Source organism: Melanotaenia boesemani, chromosome 1 (assembly GCF_017639745.1).
Source record: "Melanotaenia boesemani isolate fMelBoe1 chromosome 1, fMelBoe1.pri, whole genome shotgun sequence".
Classification (NCBI taxonomy): domain Eukaryota; kingdom Metazoa; phylum Chordata; class Actinopteri; order Atheriniformes; family Melanotaeniidae; genus Melanotaenia; species Melanotaenia boesemani.
In genome coordinates this window covers 2226922-2253516 of record NC_055682.1, presented here as the reverse complement: position 1 = coordinate 2253516, position 26595 = coordinate 2226922, and the positions used below count along the sequence as shown (strand labels likewise).

Sequence of the window (26595 nt, the reverse complement as noted above, 5' to 3'; positions counted from 1 at the left end):
TTCTAGATTCTGTTCTGGAATCTGGTCTGGACTGTGGTCAGGATTTTGTTCTAGATTCTGGTCTGGATTCTGGTCTGGACTTCGTTCTAGATTCTGATCTGGACTCTGGTCTGGACTTTGTTCTAGATTCTGGTCTGGACTCTTGTCTGGACTTTGTTCTAGATTCTGGTCTGGATTCTGGTCTGGACTTTGTTCTAGATTCTGGCCTGGACTTTGTTCTAGATTCTGGTCTGGACTTTGTTCTAGATTCTGATCTGGATTCTGGTCTGGACTTTGTTCTAGATTCTGGTCTGGATTCTGGTCTGGACTTTGTTCTAGATTCTGGCCTGGACTTTGTTCTAGATTCTGGTCTGGACTTTGTTCTAGATTCTGGTCTGGATTCTGGTCTGGATTCTGGTCTGGACTTTGTTCTAGATTCTGGCCTGGACTTTGTTCTAGATTCTGGTCTGGACTTTGTTCTAGATTCTGATCTGGACTCTGGTCTGGACTTTGTTCTAGATTCTGGTTTGGACTCTGGCCTGGACTAGGTGACCAGAGTCTCTGGATCTCAGAGCTCTGCCAGGTTTATATTCTCTGAACGTATCAGATGGATTCTGGACCTGAACCATTCTGGGATGTAAACCATCAGTTTTAAAATCTATTCTGGGACTGGAAACCAGTATAAACTAGAAACCAGTATAATCTAGAAACCAGTGTAAACTAGAAACCAGTGTAAACTAGAAACCAGTGTAAACTAGAAACCAGTATAAACTAGAAACCAGTGTAAACTAGAAACCAGTATAATCTAGAAACCAGTGTAAACTAGAAACCAGTGTAAACTAGAAACCAGTATAAACTAGAAACCAGTGTAAACTAGAAACCAGTATAAACTAGAAACCAGTGTAAAGATGTTAAACTGGTGTGATGTGTTCAGATCTCTTAGTCCTGGTTAAAACTCTAGCAGCTGCATCTGGATGAGCTGCAGATGTTTACTGGTCTTACTGGAAGGTCCTGTTAAAGACCAGTACAGACCAGAACTAAATGCATTACAGGAAACAGATCTCCAAACTGGTTTGTTTTACTGCAGAAAATTAACCAAGAACCAAGAAAATCTGGACAGAAACTTTTCATTCTTATTTAGTCTATATCGTATTTATTTGGCCCTTGAAGAAAATCTAAATAAAAATATTTTGTTTTAATTTCATTTATAAAATACATTTACACTGCAATCCAATAAAATCTGTAAAAAACTAATTTATATATATATATATATGTATATGTATATATATATATATATATATATATATATATTTATTTCCCTATAAATCTGGTTGTTATGTTGGCTGGTACCTCATTCTGTGTAAGAAACTTTTAGAATTCCGTGTCGCAGAGCTTTTCATGCACACGCCTGTGACGGGGCTGATTCCAGTGGTGCGTAAAGATGCATAATAATATGTTGTAATAGCTGTTGGATTTAAATAGCAGAGCAGTTGGGCGAGCGGCTCGCAGCAGCTCGGGGGGCTGAATTATAACTAAATGTTTTTACCCTGTTAAATGCTCCAGCCGTCATTTTTACTGTGTTCTGGCTGATTTTGGCTTCCTGTATCGGACAAATAGTCCAGAGTTTATCAGACTCACCCGAGTCTGTTCAGGCAGATCTGCTGAAACCAGCCGACAGATGTGACAGATCTTTAAACACCTTTAGATTAAAACTGTAAACCTGAGCATCTCCTCCTTCCTGCAGACCGACGAGATCAGAGCGGGTGATTTATCAGAGGATTCATCTCTGGTTTCATCTTTCAGTCAAACCAGGTCAGGCGCAAAGATGCTGACAGCTCTGATAGAAACCACCTCTGCTCAGACCTCAGAGCTGACCACATCACAGCCACTACAGCCATGACGTCACCGCAGGGGGCGGGGCCACAGCACAGAGGTCATGTCAGGTCATTTTCACAGAGATCTGAAATGAACAACTTGCGCGTAATGATGGAGGGGAGGAGGAGAGCCGTTGGTGTGTTGTCAGTAACCAGATGGAGATAAGATCAGATGCCTTGCAGATCTCAGAAAGCGAAGTCGCAGCAGAAAAGAAAACAGATCAGATTGTGGTTCAGATATGAAGCAGAAACCATCAGCACATCTGAAGATTTCTGCTCTCTGCAACAACTTTCCCAGCTGTCGCTGCTTTTCTCCTCAAGCCTTAAATATTCACAAAGAAACCAAATATTTCATAAACCCATGTAGTCTGATTCAGATTAGTCTGACTGGCTGCTAATCTGATAAAAATCTATTTCTATTTCTTCTCATGGTTTAATCTGAAATATTTACATCAAATAGATTTTATTTGATTGATCATATTTATAGCTTTATTTCTTTTGATGTTGTGATGTATATATACTATCAACTTCATTTTCAACTGTCATTCCAAAAAAGTCAAGTCTCTGTAATGTAAATAAAACCAGAATCTCAACATGTTTTATTCCCAGTAGAAAATAAACAACATGTCAGAGGATGAAACTGAGACATTTTACCATCTGATGAAAATATGTCTGACTGGCTGAGACGCTGAGGCGAGATGTTCAGAGAACTGTTCTGAAACAAGTGCTGCAGACTTCGATGAACCAAAGAAGCGTTGGAAAGAAGAGTGGACCTTCACAACCATGTGAGAAACTAATAACATCATCCAGGAAACTGTAGCTGTGTCCCAGTTCAGGGTCTGCACACGTCGAAGTTCAGGGTCTGCACACGTCGAAGTTCAGGGTCTGCACACATCCCAGTTCAGGGTCTGCACACGTCCCAGTTCAGGGTCTGCACACGTTCCAGTTCAGGGTCTGCACACGTCGAAGTTCAGGGTCTGCACACGTCGAAGTTCAGGGTCTGCACATGTCGAAATTCAGGGTCTGCACACATCCCAGTTCAGGGTCTGCACACGTCCCAGTTCAGGGTCTGCACATGTCGAAATTCAGGGTCTGCACACGTCCCAGTTCAGGGTCTGCACACGTCCCAGTTCATGGGTCTGCACACATCCCAGTTCAGGGTCTGCACACGTCCCAGTTCAGGGTCTGCACACGTTCCAGTTCAGGGTCTGCACACGTCGAAGTTCAGGGTCTGCACACGTCGAAGTTCAGGTTCGTCGGTTATATCTGTCATCGTGGCGCCAAGCACTGACCCATGTGGAAGCAGCCTCCGAATCCACCCCACAGATCCGCCCTCCGTTTGGCCCCAAACGAAGGCTGCTGGTGATGCATCCTTCACGGCCTCTTTTCTCCCAGAATTCATTGCGCACAAGATGGTGGTGAGTGGGAAATTCTTGTTGGCTGGGTAGGCTGTCCCATTTCACCAACGTTAAGCAGACTTCGAAGTGTGCAGACCTTGAACTGGGACACAGCTTATAACTCCAACTTAGCGCTGCTAAAGTAGCTCCACAAGCAGCTGCATGCCGGACAGGTTGTGGTTCTTCTCTCTGATCCTGAAGTCGGGTCTTTTCTTCCACCTTGTCCTGTCGCATCATAGCTGCAGACTGATGGTCTGGCTGCCCTGTGGTGCCACGAGGAGTTTATAGATGGATAGGAAATTAAATTTTGTGGATTTCAGACTCCAAAACATATAAGCATTATTATTTTTTAAATTATTTACTTATATCTGAATTAACTAATAATATTTCTGTGGGTTAATAAAATGTCTCATATGGTACCGTACCATGCTGTACCGGATCACATGGCATGGCATCATATTGTACTGTATTGTTTCGTATCGTACCATAACTGTCTTTGTAAGAAATAAAGCAGACAATCATCAGGATCACCTACAAAAGAAACATGAACAACAACAAAACATCAGCATCAAGTATATGAAAACAAAACTAGCTGTTGATGATTAAACCTGCAGGACAACATGATAACTGTTTAATAAGCATGTTCATCACATATCTTCTCCCCCTTGGCTACATTTTCCATAAATATAATATCAACTTCCACTCCTATGCAGACGACACCCAGCTCTACATCTCCTCCAAACCATACTCCTCTCTTCCACCTTCCTCTCTCTCTGACTTCCTCCTGGAAATCAAAGCATGGTTCTCCTCCAATTTTCTCAAACTCAACAGCAGTAAAACTGAGGTTCTACTTGTCGGCCTCCACTCTAACCAAGTCTCACAGTTTCTCCATCAACATTGACAGTTCTACCATTTTCCCCTCCCCTCAGGTCAAGAGTCTCGGCGTCATTCTCGACAGCACCCTATCATTTCAAGCCCACATCAATAGCATTACTCGGTCTGCCTACTTCCACCTTCGTAATATCAATCGTCTGCGCTCATCACTCACTCCACATGCTGCTGCAATCCTTATCCATAGTCTTGTCACATCCCGCATCGACTACTGTAACTCACTCCTCTTCGGTCTTCCCAATAAATCACTTCAGAACCTGCAGCTTCTCCAGAACTCTGCTGCTCGTATCCTGACTCGCACCTCTTCCTTTCAACATATTTCCCCTGTCCTTCAACAACTCCACTGGCTCCCAATAAAATACAGAATTAACTATAAGTTACTGGTCCTCACTTTCAAAGGTATTCACCATCTGGCCCCTCCTTATCTGTCTGATCTCCTCCATATTGCCACTCCCTCCCGTGCTCTCAGGTCATCCTCCTCCGTTCACCTTACTGTTCCCTCTGCCCGTCTCTCTACCATGGGGAGCAGAGCCTTCAGTCGCTCCCCAGCTCTGGAACTCACTTCCATCCGAGATTAGGAACATCAGCTCCCTTCCATCATTCACATCTGCACTCAAAACCCACCTGTTTAAACTGGCATACTCCCTATAACCCATGTATACTGACTGTTTTGTGTAATTTTTATATCAATGTCCGTTATCTCTTTTAACTCTTATGTAATTTATGTTTTTATTGTCTTTATGTCTTTATTTATTTTTCCTTTTGTGTACGGTGACCTTGGGTGTTTGAAAGGCGCCAAGAAATAAAATGTATTATTATTATTATTATTATTATTATGTATATAAGGAGCTGTTCTTTTTCATGTGATGGTTCGGATAAAAGATGCAGAAACATTTTTATGACCAAACTTTGCTGCTGGGCCTGAAGAATCTGGTTCCTCACATGATGCTGATGAATCAGGTGAATTTGAGAAGTTTAGGAAACAAAAAGTGAATTTGATCTGGGTACTTGCTGCTCTGAGCAGTTTCTGTTGTTTTACAGCGCTTTTCTGTCAGAGATGTTATCAGCCATGAAAAGGGTGGCGTGAGCGTGAACATCAGGAGATGGACTACAGAGATTAGAGGAATCTCCCCCGTTGCTTCCTGGGCTGGTTCTCAGATCAGACCTGAAGGCCACGTCTTGAATAAAGCTGATCTGGGAGCAGTCAGACTCTGAAGCTGGACCAGACCACGGCGACACCATGAAGCTGCTGATACTCAACCTCTGGACTCTGCTGGTGAGCATCAACATTCATCTGTTTGAAAATGACGTAAGAAGAAAGCTGATTTCTGAGGTTCTAACCACACTGTAAAAACCAAACTATAAATATGTCATGTTAACATTTCTTTCTAAGTTTGGTGAGCAAAATGTTTTAAAAAAATTAAATTCAGCTGTTTAGTTGAAAAACTTTAGATGCTTTGTGCCTCCATAAATGCAGCTATGAACAGCGTGCGGGTGGAGTGGTCTCTCAGGTCTTGGGAATCATGCCAACCGTATGAAGACATGCTAGCAGCTAACATGTTTGTGAAACTGAATGTAAAAAAATGTCTAATGAAATATAAAAGTAACAAGATACTAATTTAAGAGAAGAGAGCTTCCAAAAATACCAAACCAGTCACAATAAAATAAGTTAGTTTTTCTCCAAAGCCAGTTCTTGAAGAGGAGATTTATATCTATAGATGTATGTGTGTGTATATCCACACATTCCTAAATGACATCAGTGACTTCCTGACAGCATTTGCTTTTTCTTTGGTCTTACTGTGGCTCTAAACCTGGACTATCAGAGGACTTGAAGTATGCGTTGAGGCAGTTTATAATGTGCAGATGAACATGTACCTCCGGCTGAGCCCGGACAGCCCAGCTCGAGCCCTAACGGACAGTTTATTGGCTCATATAATTGATTGTGGCTTCGAACGCCTCCGATGACGTTGCAATGGAAATGTTTGATCTTCAGTATTAGGATGTTTTAAGGTGTATTTGAATTCTTAAATACAGACTTCTGGGGGGTGTGGCGGTTAGCACCGCTGCCTCCTGGTTCCAGAAGAGGGGGAGGGGGGTGTTCGAACAGTGGCCTCTCTGTGTGGAGTTTGCATGTTCTCCCTGAGTATGCGTGGAGTGGATTTTGCTAACTGGTCGCTCGAAATTCTCCCTACATTACGTTCCAGTCATTCAGCAGACGCTTTTATCCTGTGATGGACTAGTGACCTGTCCTGTACCTGCCTAACACCTGGTAGCCGCCCGAATAGGCTCCACCCCCCACCTTTCTTAAGACAAACTTAAGACTTTCTTTCAGATTTAATCATGCAGTTAATTCGATGCAGTTCAGCTGGACTATTCATACCTCTGGCAAATTACTTTAAGTTCTTTTTGTTCAAAGATTATTTCTTTCTTTTTTTTTTTTTATTTTGTATTTCAAATGACACAGGCATCTCCCAAAAGGTAATAAATATAAATATTTTTTATTTTATTTTTATGTTGTAGAATTTTTTTTATAAATATGTTTAAATGGATTTAACTGTGGAAAAAAATAATCCCCATGTTTTTATTTACATTTGAACAAAGAAAGGCAGGCCCAGAATTATTTATACCCTTCTCAATAATCAATGCAAAAGCCTTTATTGACTATAACAGCTTCTTATACCAGCAGACAAGCTTTCTTTTGATCATTTCATCATCTTCTGCTCCAGGTTTTGGAGGTTGGACGGTCTTCTTGCCACTACCTCTATCTTTATTCCCGCCACAGCTTCTCCACCGTTTTCTAGTCGAGATGATCCTGATAGATTTTCCAGTCAGAAGAAACATGTCAGTCTAATTTGAATAAAACTTTAAGTCTAAATTTTCTAAAGTCTAAAGTGTGTGTGTGTCTTAAACTTAAGATTTCACTTTTAATTAACATTTTAATCAGTTCACCACTTACACACACACACACACACACACACACACACACACACACACACACACACACACACACATATACATATATATATGGTTAAAAATATACCATATTCTTTAAAAACTGGAAAATAAATGTGACTTCAGAAAGTTTTTTCTTTGGTATAGATGGCAGTGAAGTTTAAAGTCCTCTTCTTCCTCAGGTATGCTGCAGTGCATTGTGGGTGTCCTTCTCAAAGGAACAAGCTCCTCCGCCTTCCTGTAACGCCACACTGGAGTTCTCCACTGAGTTGTTGTCCTTGTCTGAAGGAAACAGGAACATCCACCGCAGGTCTCTGTCCCCGTGGACCTGGAGGTCAGTGAACAGGTTCTGCAGTCGACATTCTGGACCTCTGGTTCTGCTTTGTCGGACCTTATGGTCTGAATCCTACTTAAAAGTCAGGGACTACTTTGTGTCATCTGGAAACTGTAGATTTACTCATAGATGACATGTGGAGTCCCTCAGGGCTCCATTATGGGGACCCTTATAATTCGGCTTCTACCTGCTCCCACTAGCTCAGATCATTTGGACTCAGCCATATTAGTAAACTAGGAACCAGATCAGCCTTTTACCACCTGAAGACTGATAAGGGAAGAAGGGGACTGATGGCTGTATGTATTCTTCTGATTTTTGGCTCGTCTCATAGATTAAATATTGTGTAGAAAACTGGCCTCATCTCTTTCTGTCCCTGAAATTTCTTCAGATCCACCACAGTGAAGGACCAGATCCCCATGACCCTCTGGGAGGCTGAGTGCAGCAGTACGTTCTGTTCCAGTCCAACAATGGGACAAAGCAACAGCCCCGGCCTGAATTCTGTCCCAGTTTACCAGAACATCCTGGTTCTGCATCGGAAGAGTGGCAGCCACTGCTACACAGCTTCATACCGCTCTGTGGCGGTTGGCTGTACCTGCGTCCAGGCCAAGATCAACCAGCAAGATCTAGAACCTGCACCTGAAATCTGAACCAGAACCAGACCTGAAGCTGCTGAAAAGACAATAAATCTGAAAGACAACTGTTGATCTGATTCTGTTTGTCGAGTTTTATTGGAACATTCAGAGAATCTGTTGGAGCTCCGAAGTGAAGGAAAATAAATCAGTTCCTTTCTGAGACAGAAAGTAGTTTTTGATGGAATATCTTTATATCAACATTTTATCGTTTATTAAGAGAACAGATTATCTCGTGAAATTAAACTAGATTATCCATAAAACTTTAACCAGATCGCCTAACAAAATTAGATCATTTTATTTAACCTAATTAGATAATTTGGTCTAAATTCATCAGACTAGATTATCCATTAAAGGTAATAAAAACAGGATTATCTAGTGAAATTAAAACAGATGATCTAATCAGGTTACACTGGATTATCTACTGTGGTTAAATCACATCATCTAATGAAGTTAAATCAGATCATTCAATAAAGTTTAACCAGGTAATCCAATTAAGTTAAATCAGTTAATCTTGTGATGTTAAACCAGATTATATAATTAAGTTAAACCAGTTTATTTGATCAAATTAATCTTTTTAATGTTGTTAATCTCAGGTTGAAGACTATTACATAACTTTATAAGAATAACTGGGGATTTTCTTTTTTTTAATGATAATCTGAATAAAATAAGAACTGGTGTCCAGTTTAAACTGGCTGCCTGTCCTTATCTTTTGTGTCTTTTTCTCCTTTTTCTTCTCTCCTTCTTTTCTTCCTATTAGGTCCAGCAATAATGTGTCAATTTAGCAATAAATAAATAAAAAGATGATAACCTCTAATAGATAGTAAAACAGCCAGACCGTCATTCTGCTGTCACAACGCTGGACAAGTAAAATAAATAAATAAATAAAGGAGCATCTAATTTAACCTACAGTAAAACTAACAACGGCCAGAGGGCTGGCCAACGTCGCAGCAGGACGGGACCACATCACAGCAGGGCGGGACCACATCACAGCAGGGCGCGACCACGTCACAGCAGGGCGGGACCACGTTGCAGCAGGGCGGGACCACGTCGCAGCAGGGCGGGACCACGTCGCAGCAGGGCGGGACCACGTCGCAGCAGGGCAGGACCAGGGCAGGACCACATCACAGCAGGGCGGGACCACGTCGCACCAGGGCGGGACCACGTCGCAGCAGGGCGGGACCACGTTGCAGCAGGGCGGGACCACGTCGCAGCAGGGCGGGACCACGTCGCACCAGGGCGGGACCACGTCGCAGCAGGGCGGGACCACGTCACAGCAGTGCGGGACCACATCGCAGCAGGGCGGGACCTGGGCAGAACCAGGGCAGAACCACATCACAGCAGGACAGGACCACATCGCAGCAGGGCTGGACCACGTCACAGCAGGGTGGGACCACGTCGCAGCAGGGCGGGACCAGGGCAGGACCACATTACAGCAGGGCGGGACCACATCGCAGCAGGGCGGGACCACATCGCAGCAGGGCGGGACCACGCTGCAGCAGGGCGGGACCACATCGCAGCAGGGCGGGACCACGCTGCAGCAGGGCGGGACCACGCTGCAGCAGGGCGGGGCCACTTCACAGCAGGGCGGGACCACATCGCAGATGTTTTAAAATGGAGATTTCAAGCTTCTTTTACTCGCTTCTAAATGTTTTAATCTCTTTAATCTCTTTAATCTAGTCTTGAGCCTTCTTAATAATTGTTGTTTTTTTAGGTTTATCTGATTTTGTTTTTACGTTTTAACTCCAGTGTTTTCCTCATGGGGATCCTTTACACCGGTAGCTTTGCTTCTAAAGGGGACAGAAACTGGAGGTTATATAAACAGAGTTCATGTGTGTGCAGAATGGGGTGGGGAGGTGGGTGGTGTACATGTGCTTTGTGTGTGTGTGTGCGTGCATGTGTGACTGTGTGTGTGAAGGAGACTGTAATGAGGTGTGTGTTTTTAAATTGCTATTTTATATACTTTGGTGTGTGAGGCTTTTTTTTTTAGTAAAAATATGCTTTATAAATAGTTTTTATCACGTATGTGGCAGCTGTAGCTCAGGAGGAAGAGCTGTCGTCTTTCGACTGGAAGGTAGGCGGATTGATTCCAGGCTTCCACTGAGTACATGCCGAAGTGTCCTTGGGCAAGACACTTAACCTCACGTTGCCTCCTGATGTGCCTATCGGGGTGTGAATATGTGTGTGAATGTGATAAGTGTAAGTGTAAAGCGCTTTGACTGGTTAAAAAAGTCAATTTAAAGCACTGCATGTTGCTTTATGCATGAGAAGTGCTTTATAAATGAAATCTGATTAGATTTAATAACCAAGCTGTGCACAGTTTGCATATCCGGCATCATGAACTGTTTGTGTTTTCTTGTTGATGTTGATGGAAAGGCAGGTTTATTTTTATGTCACATTTCACGTACAAGACAGAGCGCTTTACATGAAACATTAAAAGCATCACAGCAGGGAGCAGGAAGCAGTAACAAGAGCATTAAAAAACAAACTTTTAAAGAAATTAAATAAAAACATAAAGAAGAAAACTAAAATAAAATAAAATACAAGAAATAAAGTTCCAGTGTGGCGAATTAATAGTTATTCTGATAAAAGGCAGCAAATAGAAAACTTTTGAACCCTGCGTCTCCCTGCAGGGAAAGAGGAGGCAGCAGCCCCGGTGAACCGCCATCAGTCAGCTGGTCTTCTGAATGTGTGTTTGTTGCAGTGAGGTGTGTGTTGGAGTCTCATGACGTCTGAATCCTCTGCAGAGAAACTCATTCAAACTCAAATCAGCTGGAATTCCATGAAAACAAGGACTCATTGAAGAGCTTGTCTGTCTGTGTGAGTCAGCACACGCATGACCAGTCGGAGACACGGACCGAACTTCCAGTAGAAAACAGTAGAACCGTGTGCTGCCCATTAGCTTCTCTGACCTCAGGACTGACGTTTGGACCGTGTGATGAGCCAGTTTGAAGGTATTTATTGTTGATATTTAACTGAAGCCAAATGTTTTAATTTACATACAGTTTATTCTTCAAACTGACCAAACATTAGAGACCACGATGGAGAGACCACGATGGATGGACCACGATGGAGAGACCACGATGGATGGACCACGATGGAGAGACCACGATGGATGGACCACGATGGAGAGACCACAATGGATGGACCACGATGGATGGACCACAATGGATGGACCACGATGGATGGACCACAATGGATGGACCACAATGGAGAGACCACAATGGATGGACCACGATGGATGGACCACGATGGAGAGACCATGATGGATGGACCACAATGGATGGACCATGATGGAGAGACCACAATGGATGGACCACGATAGAGAGACCACGATGCATGGACCACAATGGAGAGACCACGATGGATGGACCACGATGGATGGACCACGATGGATGGACCACGATGGATGGACCACAATGGAGAGACCATGATGGATGGACCACGATGGAGAGATCACGATGGATGGACCACGATGGAGAGATCACGGTGGATGGACCACGATGGATGGACCACCGATGAATGGACCACAATGGATGGACCACGATGGAGAGACCACGATGGATGGACCACGATGGATGGACCACCGATGAATGGACCACAATGGATGGACCACGATGGAGAGACCACGATGGATGGAACACGATGGAGAGACCACCGATGAATGGACCACGATGGATGGACCACCGATGAATGGACCACAATGGATGGACCACGATGGAGAGACCACGATGGATGGACCACGATGGAGAGACCACGATGGATGGACCACGATGGAGAGATCACGATGGATGGACCGCGATGGATGGACCACAATGGATGGACCACGATGGAGAGACCACGATGGATGGACCACGATGGAGAGACAACGATGGATGGACCACGATGGAGAGATCACGATGGATGGACCGCGATGGATGGACCACAATGGATGGACCACGATGGAGAGACCACGATGGATGGACCACGATGGATGGACCACGATGGATGGACCACAATGGATGGACCACGATGGAGAGACCATGATTTATTTCTATAACTGGATGCCAACATAAAATATTATAACAAGAAAGTAAATTAAGAATAAATCTTTGTGTAAAGAACAAACAAATGCTGCATATTAACTGTGGGTTTCTCTCATAGAAAATATACTCATGATCCCACATAGAAAGTCAGGATGAGGGGGGTCATTAGGATTAATTGTGAAATCAAGTAATGGTGACATGTCGCCCCCCCCCCCCCTCCCTCCGGCAGGTAAATCCAGCACACCTGTGTACCACCTAGCTGAACTCCCATCATGCCACAGGTGTCCTTCGCCACACCCTCGCTGTGTGTGACCTTCCCCCGCCTCCTGAGCCGGTTTCTCCCCTCGCTTCCCCCCACCGTGCGGGACATGGACGTCCCCCCTCTGTTCCAGAATCGCTTCATCCTGACGGGGTACCGTCCCACAGGGCAGCCATGGCGGTGTTACGCCCTCAGCCTCTTCCAGAAGCACAACGAGACGCTGAATGTGTGGAGCCACCTGCTGGCTGCCGTCTGCATGGCACTGAGGTTCACCGTGTTTACCATCCTGCAGGAAGGGGTATGACTCTTTAGCTGAGATTAAAAGTATCTTTTAATTAGCTCGGGGCGGCAGTGGCTCAGGTGGTAGAGCAGGTCGTCCAATGATCGGAAGGTCGGCGGTTCGATTCCCGCCCCCGCAGTCATCTGTCGTTGTGTCCTTGGGCAAGACACTTAACCCTCCTTGCCTCCAGTGTTGGCATCGCTGGTGTATGAATGTGTGGATGAATGGTCGGTGATGGTCGGAGAGGCCGTAGGCGCAGACTGGCAGCCACGTTTCCGTCAGCTTGGCCCAGGGCAGCTGTGGCTACACAAGTAGCTTACCATCACCAGGTATGAGTGAGGAGTGGATGAATAATGGATTCACAATGTAAAGCGCTTTGGGTGCCTTGAAAAGCGCTATATAAATCTAATCCATTATTATTATTATTATTAATTACATGTAGGTGTGTTTGTCAGAGATTCCTCGTGTTTTTTATGTTTGTTTGAAGTGTTGTTTGTGCACGTCTTCAGAAATTAACAAGTTTACAAGCAGCAATATGAGATTTACCAGTAGGGGGCAGTGTGGAGACCAATGAAACCAGATGTAAGTCACATGGTCCACAGCGGTAAAAATGATGGAAAGTTTCTAAATCAAGATACCGGGTGGTGGTTCAGGAACCAAACACTTGCCTCCCCTGTTGTCTCTATGTTTATCATTGTAGTTTACGCCAACTCTATCAGAGTTCTCTACTGCGCCCCCGGTGGAACCCTCTGGTAACAAGAATAGTACAAAAACAAGGATGTAAAGAAATACGCTCACAACAGAGTAAAATGTCTCTGCAATGTTAAAAAGATAGTTCCTTGTCAGCCTTACAGCCTCCATGATCTCCTGGTTCTTGTTTTCTTCTCAGGGAGTTTTGGGTTTCCAGCTGCAGGGTCCTGAAGGTCAGGGGATTTCTCTGGACGTGTCTTCGCTACCTCTGGTGTTCTATGTGTTTGCTGCCATCACATACCTCTGCTGCAGGTGAGAGTTTCAGCTTCATTTTCACCAGGTAGTCTGGCTCAGTGCGGGATGCTTTTTTTTTGTTTGTTTTCACAAGTAAAAGCTCGAAAGGCTTCCAAAATATCCGATCAGAGCCAGCCTACTTTTATCCGACCCAACCAACCCTTACCGATCCAACCCTAAACTGAAGCTTGACACACTGCAGTCCAGTGATTTGTCGAATAAATTGTAATTTCCTGAGCGACTCAGCAAAACCTCTATTTAGACCTGGACATGATGATGAAGCCACTTCCTGTCAGACTTTCCACCAATCAGAGAGCTTAGATTGATGGTAACGTCCAATCAGGAGCAGCCAAAGATCAACCAGTGAGCAGAAAGTTCTATGTGTGTGTGAAAAGAAGAAAAATAATGCTCCTCTATGGCTGGAATAAAGCCAAGAAGACATTTCTGATGCACGGTGGCGCCACAAAGCAGCTGAGCTGGAGTTGGTTTAGTGAGGATAGCAGGTAAATAGTAGCAGGAATAACTGGAAATGAGGAAAAAGTGGAAACATGGAAATAGTTTCTGTTGTGTGTTTGTTTCAATAACAATATTTTTTCTCCTGAAAGCCAAGACTTGAGAGAACGATGAGATGAGAAAAGGTTTGGTCACTGTTGGTCTGTGTGTTATTTCTACAAAGTTCTGTTAGTAATAAATTCTGTTTTCTTCTTCTGGTCGACCTTTATGCTGCTACATCTATTCATACGTTCATTTTACATCATTTGTTGGACACTGAACTTTAGTCGACTTGTTATCGGAAAAGTCTGAAAATTTTAAGAAGATAACCACAAATGTGTATTTTTGTTTAAGGAACATTTTAAAATATCACCATGTTAAATGTAGACTGAAAATAATAACTGGTGTTAACCCGAGGAGCGAAATACATTTTTATGATGTTTAACTAAGTCGTCTGAACATGTTGCAGCGCTGCAGCTCACCTGCTGCAGTCCCACTCGGAACAGGTGCGGTATTTGCTCTACTTGCTGGACTCTGTGGGCGTGGCCATCTACCAGTGCGGCTGTGCACTGGTTCTGTACCTGTACAGCGCCAACAATGCCTGGACACAAAGCATGCTGGGACAGGTTTGTTCATGGATGGTTTAACGTGTGATGGTGGGATGTTTGATTGTTGGATGAATGAAAAGCATGAATGGTTGGATAGGTTAGCCATTTCTTTTTTTTTAATTAAAGGTTTTTAGTTTCAATATGCAATACAAAATAAATACAAAAAGACATAAAAATAAATAAGACCAAACATATAGGTCATACAAATACATATTCAAAAAGGAATGAGTAGAAGTATAACTTGTAAACTGCCACCTCTTCCTCTTAAATAACAATGAACAATAATTAGCTTCCTAGTATAAAGCTGTCTAGATGCTAATGCTCGATACTTACAGTTCAATAAGATTTATTTCTGGCTTTGCATTGAAAACATATATATATATATATATATATATATATATGTTTATATTATATATATATATATAATATATATATATATATATATATATATATAAACATATATATATATGTTTATATTATATATATATATATATATATAAACATATATATATGTTTATATATATAATATATATATAAACATATATATATATATGTTTATATTATATATATATATATATATATATAATATATTTACATATATATATATATATATATATATATATATATACACACACATACACATATACCCACATACATATCAAACTTTATTTTATAAAGCACCGTTCATGCCACAGGCAACACAAAGTGCTTTACATGATTAAAAACATTTATGCATATTAAAAACAAAAGAAAGTGGCAATATATCGTATAAGATAGCTGTCAAAAAGACGTATGCATGATTCTAAGATTTGTAGTCGTATTTTTGTGTTAATAAAAGTTTTGTGCACAAATCAAGGCTGTCATATATGTGCGTCTGGTCAATTTTGTGGATTAGGAGTTGTTTTATGTGAGTATGAATCTTAAAGCTGTGAGTGCAAAATCTTGTGAATACAACTCCAATTTCTACGAAGACAAAGTCTCCTATTCTGTGTGGACACGAATTCACGTTTTTGGGTACGAGTAGAAAAGTATTCAGATGAAGTCACAAGGGAGGAGTAATCGATCTGCCGATTGTACAAAACACAACAAGCTCCAATTTCAAAGATGGCTGAAGAAATTGCAGCGGGAGGAGCTACCGGCTCAAGTGAAGCATCACAGGTAAGATGTTCAAGCGGTCTTTATTTATATATTAAAGAAAAACATACTATTTTCAATAATATTCTTTGATTTAAAGACGTACTGCTATAGTTTGCCATGTCGGGTAGTGCTAGCATTAGAAGCTGGCTTGTGCTATTAGCATTGATGTAGCGTGGAAACTATAAAATGTTTATTCTTAGACAATGTCGATTGAAATGCGACTTTTATGGATTTATTAATTACGCTATTTAGTCGATCAGTCTGTCCTCGCCAATCCTCTTTTCCATTTACCCCACTCCCTTCGCCCGCCGAAGCTGAGGATAAATCAATCCATGTACCGGTGAATAACCGTATTTATTATATATGTCATGATATGCATATTTATGTAATCTTCTTTGCCATAAACACGATATTGCGGGGGTTGCGGGGGCGTTTGAGTGACGTGACCTGGGACGCCGATGGAGTGAAGAGACTTAATTCCTCCCAGTAGAAAGTTGCAATGGATTTCTTTAACCATCACTATTACTCTGAAGTTGGTTAAGTACCGCGTAAAACCTCATAGGGCAAATATCTGGCATATTTCCTCCCTGAGCATCATCTTTGTCATCTGATCAATCAGCGGAGCACCGTTGCTAGGGACGCCAATGCCCCTAGCAACGGTGCTCCGCTGGTTGAGGAATTAAGTCTTTTCACTCCATCGGCGTCCCAGGTCATGTCACTCAAACGCCCCCGCAACCCCCGCAATATCGTGTTTATGGCAGAGAAGATTACATAAATATGCATATCATGACATATATAATAAATACGGTTATTCACCGGTACATGGATTGATTTATCCTCAGCTTCGGCGGGCGAAGGGAGTGGGGTAAATGGAAAAGAGGATTGGCGAGGACAGACTGATCGACTAAATAGCGTAATTAATAAATCCATAAAAGTCGCATTTCAATCGACATTGTCTAAGAATAAACATTTTATAGTTTCCACGCTACATCAATGCTAATAGCACAAGCCAGCTTCTAATGCTAGCACTACCCGACATGGCAAACTATAGCAGTACGTCTTTAAATCAAAGAATATTATTGAAAATAGTATGTTTTTCTTTAATATATAAATAAAGACCGCTTGAACATCTTACCTGTGATGCTTCACTTGAGCCGGTAGCTCCTCCCGCTGCAATTTCTTCAGCCATCTTTGAAATTGGAGCTTGTTGTGTTTTGTACAATCGGCAGATCGATTACTCCTCCCTTGTGACGTCATCTGAATACTTTTCTACTCGTACCCAAAAACGTGAATTCGTGTCCACACAGAATAGGAGACTTTGTCTTCGTAGAAATTGGAGTTGTATTCACAAGATTTTGCACTCACAGCTTTAAGATTCATACTCACATAAAACAACTCCTAATCCACAAAATTGACCAGACGCACATATATGACAGCCTTGATTTGTGCACAAAACTTTTATTAACACAAAAATACGACTACAAATCTTAGAATCATGCATACGTCTTTTTGACAGCTATCTTATACGATAGCAATACATAATAAAATAAACACTCACCAAAATATTTCACACAGCCGCACACACACACACACACACACACACACACACACACACACACACACACACACACACACACACTCACTCACACACACACACGCGTGCACACACACACACACCAAGCATCCCCCCTCCCCATTCTATACAAACATGATTCTCTTATTTCTGTCTCGAACTGAATGTTACACACGTGGACAAAATTCGGTTAATGAAAGAAAAACTCACAATGGTCACAGAAATAACTTGAATCTGACAGAAGTAATAATAAATAAAAATTCTATGAAATTTAACCAATGAAAGTGAGACATTGCTTTTTAACCATGCTTCAACAGAATTATTAAAAAAAATAAACTGCAAGTCTCTGCAAGTATTTTGTGCTTCTCTAAAAAAAGGGTCCAATCTGCTGTTGAAGAGTTTTTCCAGTATTTGTGAAAGTTGTTGTAGTTATTGAAACGATGTTTGTCTCCAGCCTTGAACCGGGGATAACTTTAGCTGCTTTCTTTTTTTCTTTAACCAGTTGAAAATGATAAATTGAAGATGTATGTTGATGGTTCAGAAATGTCCTCAGTGACCTTTTTTAAATCACGTGACTCTGGATGTTGCTCTGTGTGAGAGCTGGGTGTGAGATGGTTGGGAAGTATGAGATAGTTGATCCATGTGAAGCTGGATGGTTGGATGATGTGGAAGTTTTTTAACTGTTTGACTGTTGGAAGGAGGGGGGTTTGGTATCAACCAAAAACTACTTTATCCTCCTTGTTTATGAGGTTTCTCATATGGGTGGGTGGATGGATGGATGGATGGATGGATGGATGGATGGATGGACGGATGGATGGATGGATGGATGGATGGATGGATGGGTGGATGGATGGATGGGTGGGTGGATGGATGGATGGGTGGATGAGTGGGTGGGTGGGTGGATGGAAGGACGGATGGATGGATGGGTGGGTGGGTGGATGGATGGATGGATGGATGGATGGATGAATGGATGAATGGATGGGTGGGTGGGTGGGTGGATGGATGGATGGATGGATGGATGGATGGATGAATGGATGAATGAATGGATGAATGAATGGGTGGGTGGATGGATGGATGGGTGGATGGATGGATGGATGGATGGATGGATGGATGGATGGATGGATGGGTGGATGGATGGATGGACGGGTGGGTGGATGGATGGATGGGTGGATGGGTGGATGGATGGACGGACGGGTGGATGGATGTATGGATGGATGGGTGGATGGATGGACAGACGGGTGGATGGATGGATGGATGGATGGATGGATGGATGGATGGATGGGTGGATGGATGGACGGGTTGGTGGATGGATGGATGGATGGATGGGTGGATGGGTGGATGGATGGATGGATGGATGGATGGGTGGACGGACGGACGGATGGATGGGTGGATGGACGGACGGGTGGGTGGATGGATGGATGGACGGATGGGTGGATGGGTGGATGGATGGATGGATGGATGGATGGGTGGATGGATGGATGGACGGGTGGGTGGATGGATGGATGGATGGATGGGTGGATGGGTGGACGGGTGGGTGGATGGATGGATGGATGGATGGATGGGTGGATGGGTGGATGGGTGGGTGGATGGATGGATGGATGGATGGATGGATGGATGGATGGATGGATGGACGGACGGGTGGATGGATGGATGGATGGATGGGTGGATGGATGGACGGGTGGGTGGATGGATGGATGGGTGGATGGATGGATGGATGGATGGATGGATGGATGGATGGGTGGACGGACGGACGGATGGATGGGTGGATGGACGGACGGGTGGGTGGATGGATGGATGGATGGATGGATGGATGGATGGATGGATGGATGGGTGGATTACTGAAGGTGTTTACAAATGGATGTTTAAATGGCTCATACTTAGATTTTGGTTGGCTATTAAATCATTTTATGGATCATAAAGTTAAAAAATAAAAGTAAAAATGTTTTATGGACCATAACTTTAAATAGATTAATGGAGGTGACGTAGGCCTGGTACACACAAAGTTTTTTTAATCTGATCTGACTTTTTAATCCGTTCAAGACCTCACACATGAAGTTAATAAATCAGGTATTTGACAGTGTTGATGGTGCTGTGTGTGGTGGCTCCGATAATTTCATAACAGAACAACACACACATAACGGTTCTGTCCCGCAACTGATCCAGAATCTAGTCCGAGCTGGAAATCTCACATGACCAAACGTGATCTAACAAAAACGAAGAAGAACCATGGCAACAACCAGAAAACACAACACCCAGCATGGCAGAGGACGAGGGAATGATGGTGGTCCTGGGATTATCGTTAACAGAAAATCCAGAACTGAAACAAACAACAGACTGGAGATGTTGTGAACACGGACTTTATATCCTTCCCAGTCAGCTCGCTCTCTGATTGGCTGCGTTCCGTTCCATGTCACCATCCACACAGGCACGACTCAGGAGTCGTCGGCTTTCCTCACGTCAAGAGTTTTGGAGTTCAATATTTCCAATTGTCGACCACGACCCGTTTCGGAGCCGATTGTCGGGATGAAGTCGCTCTTAACACCACAGGATCATTTTATAGGAAAATCTTATAAGATGTAAGATAACCGGGCATTTGGGGGAAAACTAGGACAAAAATAGCCGATAATCTTCATGTGTACCAGGCCTTAGTTCTTAAAGACACTGAAGTAGTCTGCGTTGTTTTGGTAAGGCTGTACAGAGCTGGATGGTTTGAGTTTTATGGTTGAATGTTTGATAATTGGCTTTTGGACCATGTTACTGATTAATCATAAGATGTTATGTGAGTGGATTGGAGAACTCAAAGCATGCTGGGACAGACTCCACCCTCGGTGAATGAGCTCTGATGTCTTGGTGTGGTCTGTGGTTTTAGATCTTCCTCCCAGCCACTACCATCTTCGCCTGGTTCTCCTGCACTGCTAGCTGCTACGCTAAGCTCCACGTCAGACAACTATACCCACTCCAAGTCATTCTGATGGCTGCCACCTACCTGCTAGATATCAGCCCGGTTGTCCATCGTCTTGCCACCTACAGCTGGAGAAGAAGCCCAGCACTGCTGCTGCACCTCCTGCAGGTGGTACATCTTTAGGCCCTGGCCACATTTTCAGAAAGAAGCTCCATAAAAGATCCAACCAAAGTAAATGAAGGATTACTCCAAAATAATATGGTTCATATTAAAGTTCTTGATATCTAGAAAATTTGTTGGTACCAAGAGGAGCTTTATGGTGTAAAGCTCCGCTTGATAATCTAATTTTTTCTTTCTTTATTTATTTAAAGGTCCCATATTATGCAAAATGTACTTTCTAAAGGTTTTCTAACAGTCATATGTGTCTTCATAGCCTGGGTATGAGGCCCAAAAATGAGACAATTCTGTGTCCTCTCTCATCTTCTTGCTCCACTTTTTATCGAATGTGTACTCAAACTGGTGAGTCTGAGATCATTCCCTTTGTGAAAATAACCACTGCCCCTGGTGGTGGATACTGCCTTTTATACCAACCAGCCCCCCCCCAGCACCCACGCCAATGAAGAAGAAGAAGCTTTATTGTCATTGTACAAGAATACGACAAAATTTTGTATCTCTATCTCTATAGCAGCTACACATTCACAATGTTAAAAACGTTCCAGCCTCACACCACGAGAGCCAGGGCACCATCTACCACTCCCCCCATCCTACCTCCATCTATCCACCCCGTAACCCCTCACTCACAGCCTCCCCTGCGCCGTACCCACAAACACTCCCTTTCACACACCCACATCACACTTAACCCTTCCACCATGCCCTGTGGGAGGCATCCCCGACAGGCCAGAGGACAGCGAGCCCCAAATCCAGCCCCCACCACCACCACCCCCAGCCACCCTCCCACCAAGATGCCGTAGACTGGCACCCCCAAGGGCCAGCAGCCACCCTATCAGCACATCCAGCACGGATCCGGCCTCTGGGGCAACCACCTCCCTCCTCCCACCCCAGGGGTGCCCAGGGTCTCACCTTTTTTTAGGTTTTAAAAAGGCAAAAACAAGTAAACATCGTGTCCCATCGTTCACCGCCTCTATCACCGGTTTGTGAGAAAAACGAATAAAACTGACACATTTTCAATGTTATTGCAGTTTTGAAAATCTTTAGAAATGAGAAAGACATTATTATAGAAACTTTATCCAGATGTGTCAGATTTTAAACCTGCTTCTTATCTGCAATTTACAAAATATTATTTCTAAATCTTCAAAATAAATATATTTATACAATTTAACCCGTTGGTGCCTGTTTATCATCTCAACTTTTTTCTATATTTATTTGTTTTTGTTTACATTTATATGTGTATTTATTTGCAGATAATTAACTTATTTATTAATTTTTTCCAAATATTTTATTTCATACTAGCCTTTTTTGTTTTGGTTTTTTGTTTTAGTTTTATTTTAATATAATAATAAATCAATTTAGGCGTTAATGGTTTAAATATTTGTAAAAATAAAAAAATTTATAATATTAAAATAAAAAAATAAAAAAGAAGGTATGCCAGGATTTTTGTTTAAAAACACCCTATGTTTCTTTTAAAATTATTTTTATTATTCTTTTTTTATGTGATAGAAACAGCTATTTCCTCTGGTTGTTGGGGTAAAATAAGAAAACTGATATATTATTCAAATAATTTGAGGATGTCCACTGTTTGAAGAGTAATTCTACAGATAATAAAGAAGTTGTTCATGTTGTTAAATTCCGAACATTTTTTAAGACCAAAAAGCACCAAAGTTGAAGAATCACATTATTATGTTCACAATAAAACTGAGGAGAAATGTTTAAATTTCTCTCCGACTGGCAGAAGATAACATCATGCTAACAATGATTCCATGCAGACAGATGTCACTAATCACCTTCAGCTACTTATTCATTTTTGCACATTAATGTTTGTTCAAAAATACATTTTCAGTCTGGTTTTGTGAACATTCGGAACTTAAATTTGAGAATCAGTTCAAAAGAACACCATTGTCCTGCTCAGTTAGTTTTTATAACATGTCTCATTTCTCTTTTTTAAAACCTTTATAAAGAACCGATTAAACTAATTTATCATACTTCATACGCAAACTTTTTAAGACTTTTTGCATGATTTTACAATAGAAACTTTTGCTAAAATGAATTAATTTAAAAAATAAAACTGAGCCCACAGTCTCAGCCTTAGCTAGTAATGTAGGAGCCCGCGGTCTTAGCTTTAGCTGGTAATGTGGGAGCCCGCAGTCTTAGCTTTAGCTGGTAATGTGGGAGCCCGCGGTCTTAGCTTTAGCTGGTAATGTAGGAGCCCGCGGTCTTAGCTTTAGCTGGTAATGTGGGAGCCCGCAGTCTTAGCTTTAGCTGGTAATGTGGGAGCCCGCGGTCTTAGCTTTAGCTGGTAATGTGGGAGCCCGCGGTCTTAGCTTTAGCTGGTAATGTGGGAGCCCGCAGTCTTAGCTTTAGCTGGTAATGTGGGAGCCCGCGGTCTTAGCTTTAGCTGGTAATGTGGGAGCCCGCGGTCTTAGCTTTAGCTGGTAATGTGGGAGCCCGCAGTCTTAGCTTTAGCTGGTAATGTGGGAGCCCGCGGTCTTAGCTTTAGCTGGTAATGTGGGAGCCCGCAGTCTTAGCTTTAGCTGGTAATGTGGGAGCCCGCGGTCTTAGCTTTAGCTGGTAATGTGGGAGCCCGCAGTCTTAGCTTTAGCTGGTAAAGTGGGAGCCCGCGGTCTTAGCTTTAGCTGGTAATGTGGGAGCCCGCGGTCTTAGATTTAGCTGGTAATGTGGAAGCCCACGGTCTTAGCTTAAGTTGGTAATGTGGAAGCCCACGGTCTTAGCTGGTAATGTGGGAACCCATGGTCTTAGCCTTAGCTGGTAAAGTGGGAGTGTACTGTCCGATCTTCCCTGTTTTTCTTTTGTGTTAGATTCATGTTTTCACTGAGTTTGAATCAGATTGTTCATATCAAATCAAGTTTGTTTACAAGCATGTTTAAAATCAACAGACGCTGGCCATTTGAAAACAAGTAAAACAACACAAAGCAGATATAGATAAATATCAGAAAAACAACAAAAAGGACTTAATGTCAAAAGCTCAGTCTGAGTTAAAAGCCAGGGAATAAAACTGGGTTTTTGAATTAGTTTCCCAAACATCCAGTGTTGGTGAGGTCCTGATGTGGAGGGGAAGGCAGGTCTACAGTCGGGGGCCAACAACAGAAAAAGCTCTGTCGCTCCTGTGTTTAACCTGGACCTCGGGACAACCAGAAGCCTCTGACCAGCTGATCTGAAGGTTCTGGAAGGAGTGGGTACTGTTAAAAGGCTGGAAAAGATAGGAGGGAGCTGGGTCATTACAAACCTGTAAGAGTGTAGACTCAGTGCTGTGAAATCCTTTAAAACCTGACAGATTTTTCATAATCAGATTACGGTGTCTACATGATCACTTGAATAACTCCAGAAATCTGGTAATGGTCATATTTTTGGTGTGCATGTAACAGGCTCACTGGCTTCTCCTGACACCAGGTGTCTTTTATCCACCAGGTGATGCTGCTTCTTCTGTCGGCCTTCTTCTTCTCTTGTCCTGTACCCGAGCGCTTCGCCCCCGGACGCTTTGACATTATCGGCCACAGCCACCAGCTCTCCCACATCCTGCTGTCACTCTGCATGCTGGCCCAGCAGGAAGCGCTGCTCCATGACTTCCTGTGGCGACGGCCGGGGCTGGTTAGGGCGTTTGGAGAGGAGCGCCTCCTGCTGGCCAGTGCCTCTTTCCCCTGTGTGGTGCTGTGTTGTGCTGCAACGGCACTCGCCATGAGGAGGCGAGGTCAGGCTCACCTAATGAAGAATAAAGATACGGAAGGAGGAAGATGAGGGAGGAGGGGGATTTCCTGTGGGATCTACTTTGCACTGTGGACAACTTCATCAGAGAAACATGAGTGTTTTCTACATGTGTGAGTTTTTTCTCTGGGAGCGAGTCTGTCCGAGCCATAAATAAAATATTCAAGGAAGGTAAAATGTAAAACAAGAACAACAAACACAATCAAGGTGCCAAGCTACCACTGCAAAGAGCTCTCATTACTGATCTGGTTTTATGGGTCCGTCAGGTCCGTTATGTAAATACAAACGTTTGGTATCCACTGAAAGTCCAGAATCTCAGCTTAAAGCTCATTAAAACCATTTCTGTCACCAACCAACACAGTTAAGACAACAAACAAACAAAAGAGCTGGTAAACAAAGTACACAAAAAGATGTAAACGCATGTAATGGATCCACCTGTTGCCCCCAGGGCGTGAATCTCGAATCTCAGCGTCAAAACGTGCAACTAACAGACCTTCCCTCCACAGCATGCCGTAGGCCTGCTCAGTATCCAACAATACTGCAGCACCCACCTGTGTTGGCCAGAGGTTTTTTTGACATTAACATCCAACCTTAAGACAACAAGATAAGACGATTATCAAGATAATAAAACGGGAGAACGGGTGGAATGAGAGCTTAGCCAGTAGCCATTAGCTTTGTCTCATCTGGTGGATCCAAGAGGCGTCCCATCTGTACTGGGACGCCTAAATCATCATTTTATCTTAAGAAAGCAAATTTCTTCATCTCGAGACAAGATAAATTATCTCGTTATCATGAGAAAACAGTCCTCGATATCTCGAGGCAAGAAAATTAACTTGTTATCACGAAACAACGAATAAAAAAGATTATGAGCCGAAAACAGCCGCTCGGCTTCTGTACGCCTCTGATGAAACCTCTGAACTTTTAGCTTCATTCCGATACCAAGATGGTTTACAGAGTTTTTAAAAACAGAGAAATAATCAGTTATTTTTGAATATGTCATTTTCTGGATCTTTGAACTGGAACTTTATAGAAATGTTTCTTGTTTCCTGGGGACCAGCTATTACTGGTGCTTGATCCCTGGTAAACTGGTACACACGGTATGTGACACACCCATTATTTATAGTTTCTTTCATCATCTGGCTGTTTTTAACCTTACTGGGGCAGTAAATTCAGAAAAATGGTCTGTTATTTATTTACAATTTTTAATTTATTTAGAGTGAGTGTTATTAGTGTGGTTGTGATGGCTTAAGCCCCACAATGGTAATGTTGGTCACATATTTTCATTATACATTTATTTGCAGATAAATATTAAACAGTATTTGTATTCATGTTTTACCTTGCATTGATGATTTGGAGTGCTCACATGTCAGCAATGGAAGGTTATGTGCTTTAACATGTTTTCTTGTTTTGAGTTACCGTGGTGGCGCAAGCTTCACTTCCTGGTTAATGAAAGGCGTGGCAAAGGGCTGAGGAGCTTTCAATCTGGGCGCCGGCTCGTCAGGCTCTACCATGTGCTGCTGGATCATGTAGGGGGGTTCAAGTTTAGTTAGTTTGGAGTCTTTGTCTGGTTATTGTCTTCCAATTTGTTTTCGCCTGTGTGTGTGTTAACCACTATAAGTTACCCTCATTGTGTCATTGTGTGAGGTCAGTTTTTCCCTCAGTTAAGTTTGATTTTGTTTAAGTTACACTTTTGAGTATCGTTAAATTTAGTTGACCTCATTAAATGGCCGGCTAGTTTATTCATTCTTTTGGATTTTTGGATTTTTGTGTCAATAAAAACCCAGGTTTTGAAATTACTTTCTGTGTCCTCGCTGCTTTACTGCTTGGTCCCTGACAGTGGTATACCGGACTTGTAAGTACCAGAAAGCATCAGCAGACATTTAAACACGTTTACCAGTTTAATTAGCAGACAACATGCAATCTCCTAATATCAAATAGCTTAAAACCAAAACCACTTTGTCATCCCTTCTAATGTCACTTTCTAAAACGCTCCATGGTGCAAAAACTATGCATGTGCACCTGCACAACAGAGGCAGCAGGCTGCAACAGGACCTGATTAAACTGGGATTATTTGGCATGCAACCATGATGAAAACAGGATAAAATCAACACTTTGGTACCCCCTGGTGGTGTGGGGCCACCTAGTTCGTTTATGCCTTGGGCAGCCCTGAAGGACAGCATTTCATTAAAACCCTGAAAGAAAAGTATTTTCATTTTATGCCATCACTACTTTAATTTCTGCAAAATATTATTTTTAATAATTACTACATTTTAAATTGCTTTTTAAATAAATGAGTCACTACATATTCAGGATTTCAGAACACAGATAATTAAAAACACATTTATGGATTAAACTTGTACAGCATAAGGTTAAACTTAGCAA

The 26595-nt window shown here is 42.6% G+C and overlaps 2 protein-coding genes across 2 annotated transcripts; both read left to right on the top strand.

Moving 5' to 3' along the window:
• The first annotated feature begins 5306 nt into the window (after positions 1 to 5306).
• On the top strand, positions 5307 to 8448 carry il17a/f2 (interleukin 17a/f2). Its single transcript, XM_041994028.1, has 3 exons — positions 5307 to 5417; positions 7276 to 7427; positions 7816 to 8448. Exons 1-3 carry the CDS (start codon positions 5382 to 5384, stop codon positions 8072 to 8074), a joined length of 447 nt encoding a protein of 148 aa, XP_041849962.1. The 5' UTR covers positions 5307 to 5381; the 3' UTR covers positions 8075 to 8448.
• A 3905-nt stretch (positions 8449 to 12353) lies between these two features.
• On the top strand, positions 12354 to 24246 carry LOC121641470 (membrane progestin receptor beta-like). Its single transcript, XM_041987612.1, has 5 exons — positions 12354 to 12638; positions 13510 to 13622; positions 14566 to 14722; positions 20284 to 20484; positions 23920 to 24246. Exons 1-5 carry the CDS (start codon positions 12354 to 12356, stop codon positions 24244 to 24246), a joined length of 1083 nt encoding a protein of 360 aa, XP_041843546.1.
• The last annotated feature ends 2349 nt before the right edge of the window (positions 24247 to 26595 follow it).

What these genes read in the sequence shown, in the direction of transcription:
- il17a/f2 (XM_041994028.1), top strand. Translation starts at nt 5,382, where the DNA reads ATGAAGCTGCTGATACTCAACCTCTGGACTCTGCTG. An exon ending in TCAACCTCTGGACTCTGCTG is followed by an intron (nt 5,418 to 7,275) that starts GTGAGCATCAAC and finishes CTTCTTCCTCAG; the next exon opens with GTATGCTGCAGTGCATTGTG. An exon ending in CTGTCCCCGTGGACCTGGAG is followed by an intron (nt 7,428 to 7,815) that starts GTCAGTGAACAG and finishes AAATTTCTTCAG; the next exon opens with ATCCACCACAGTGAAGGACC.
- LOC121641470 (XM_041987612.1), top strand. Translation starts at nt 12,354, where the DNA reads ATGCCACAGGTGTCCTTCGCCACACCCTCGCTGTGTGTGACCTTCCCC. An exon ending in ATCACATACCTCTGCTGCAG is followed by an intron (nt 13,623 to 14,565) that starts GTGAGAGTTTCA and finishes AACATGTTGCAG; the next exon opens with CGCTGCAGCTCACCTGCTGC. An exon ending in TGCTGCTGCACCTCCTGCAG is followed by an intron (nt 20,485 to 23,919) that starts GTGGTACATCTT and finishes TTTATCCACCAG; the next exon opens with GTGATGCTGCTTCTTCTGTC.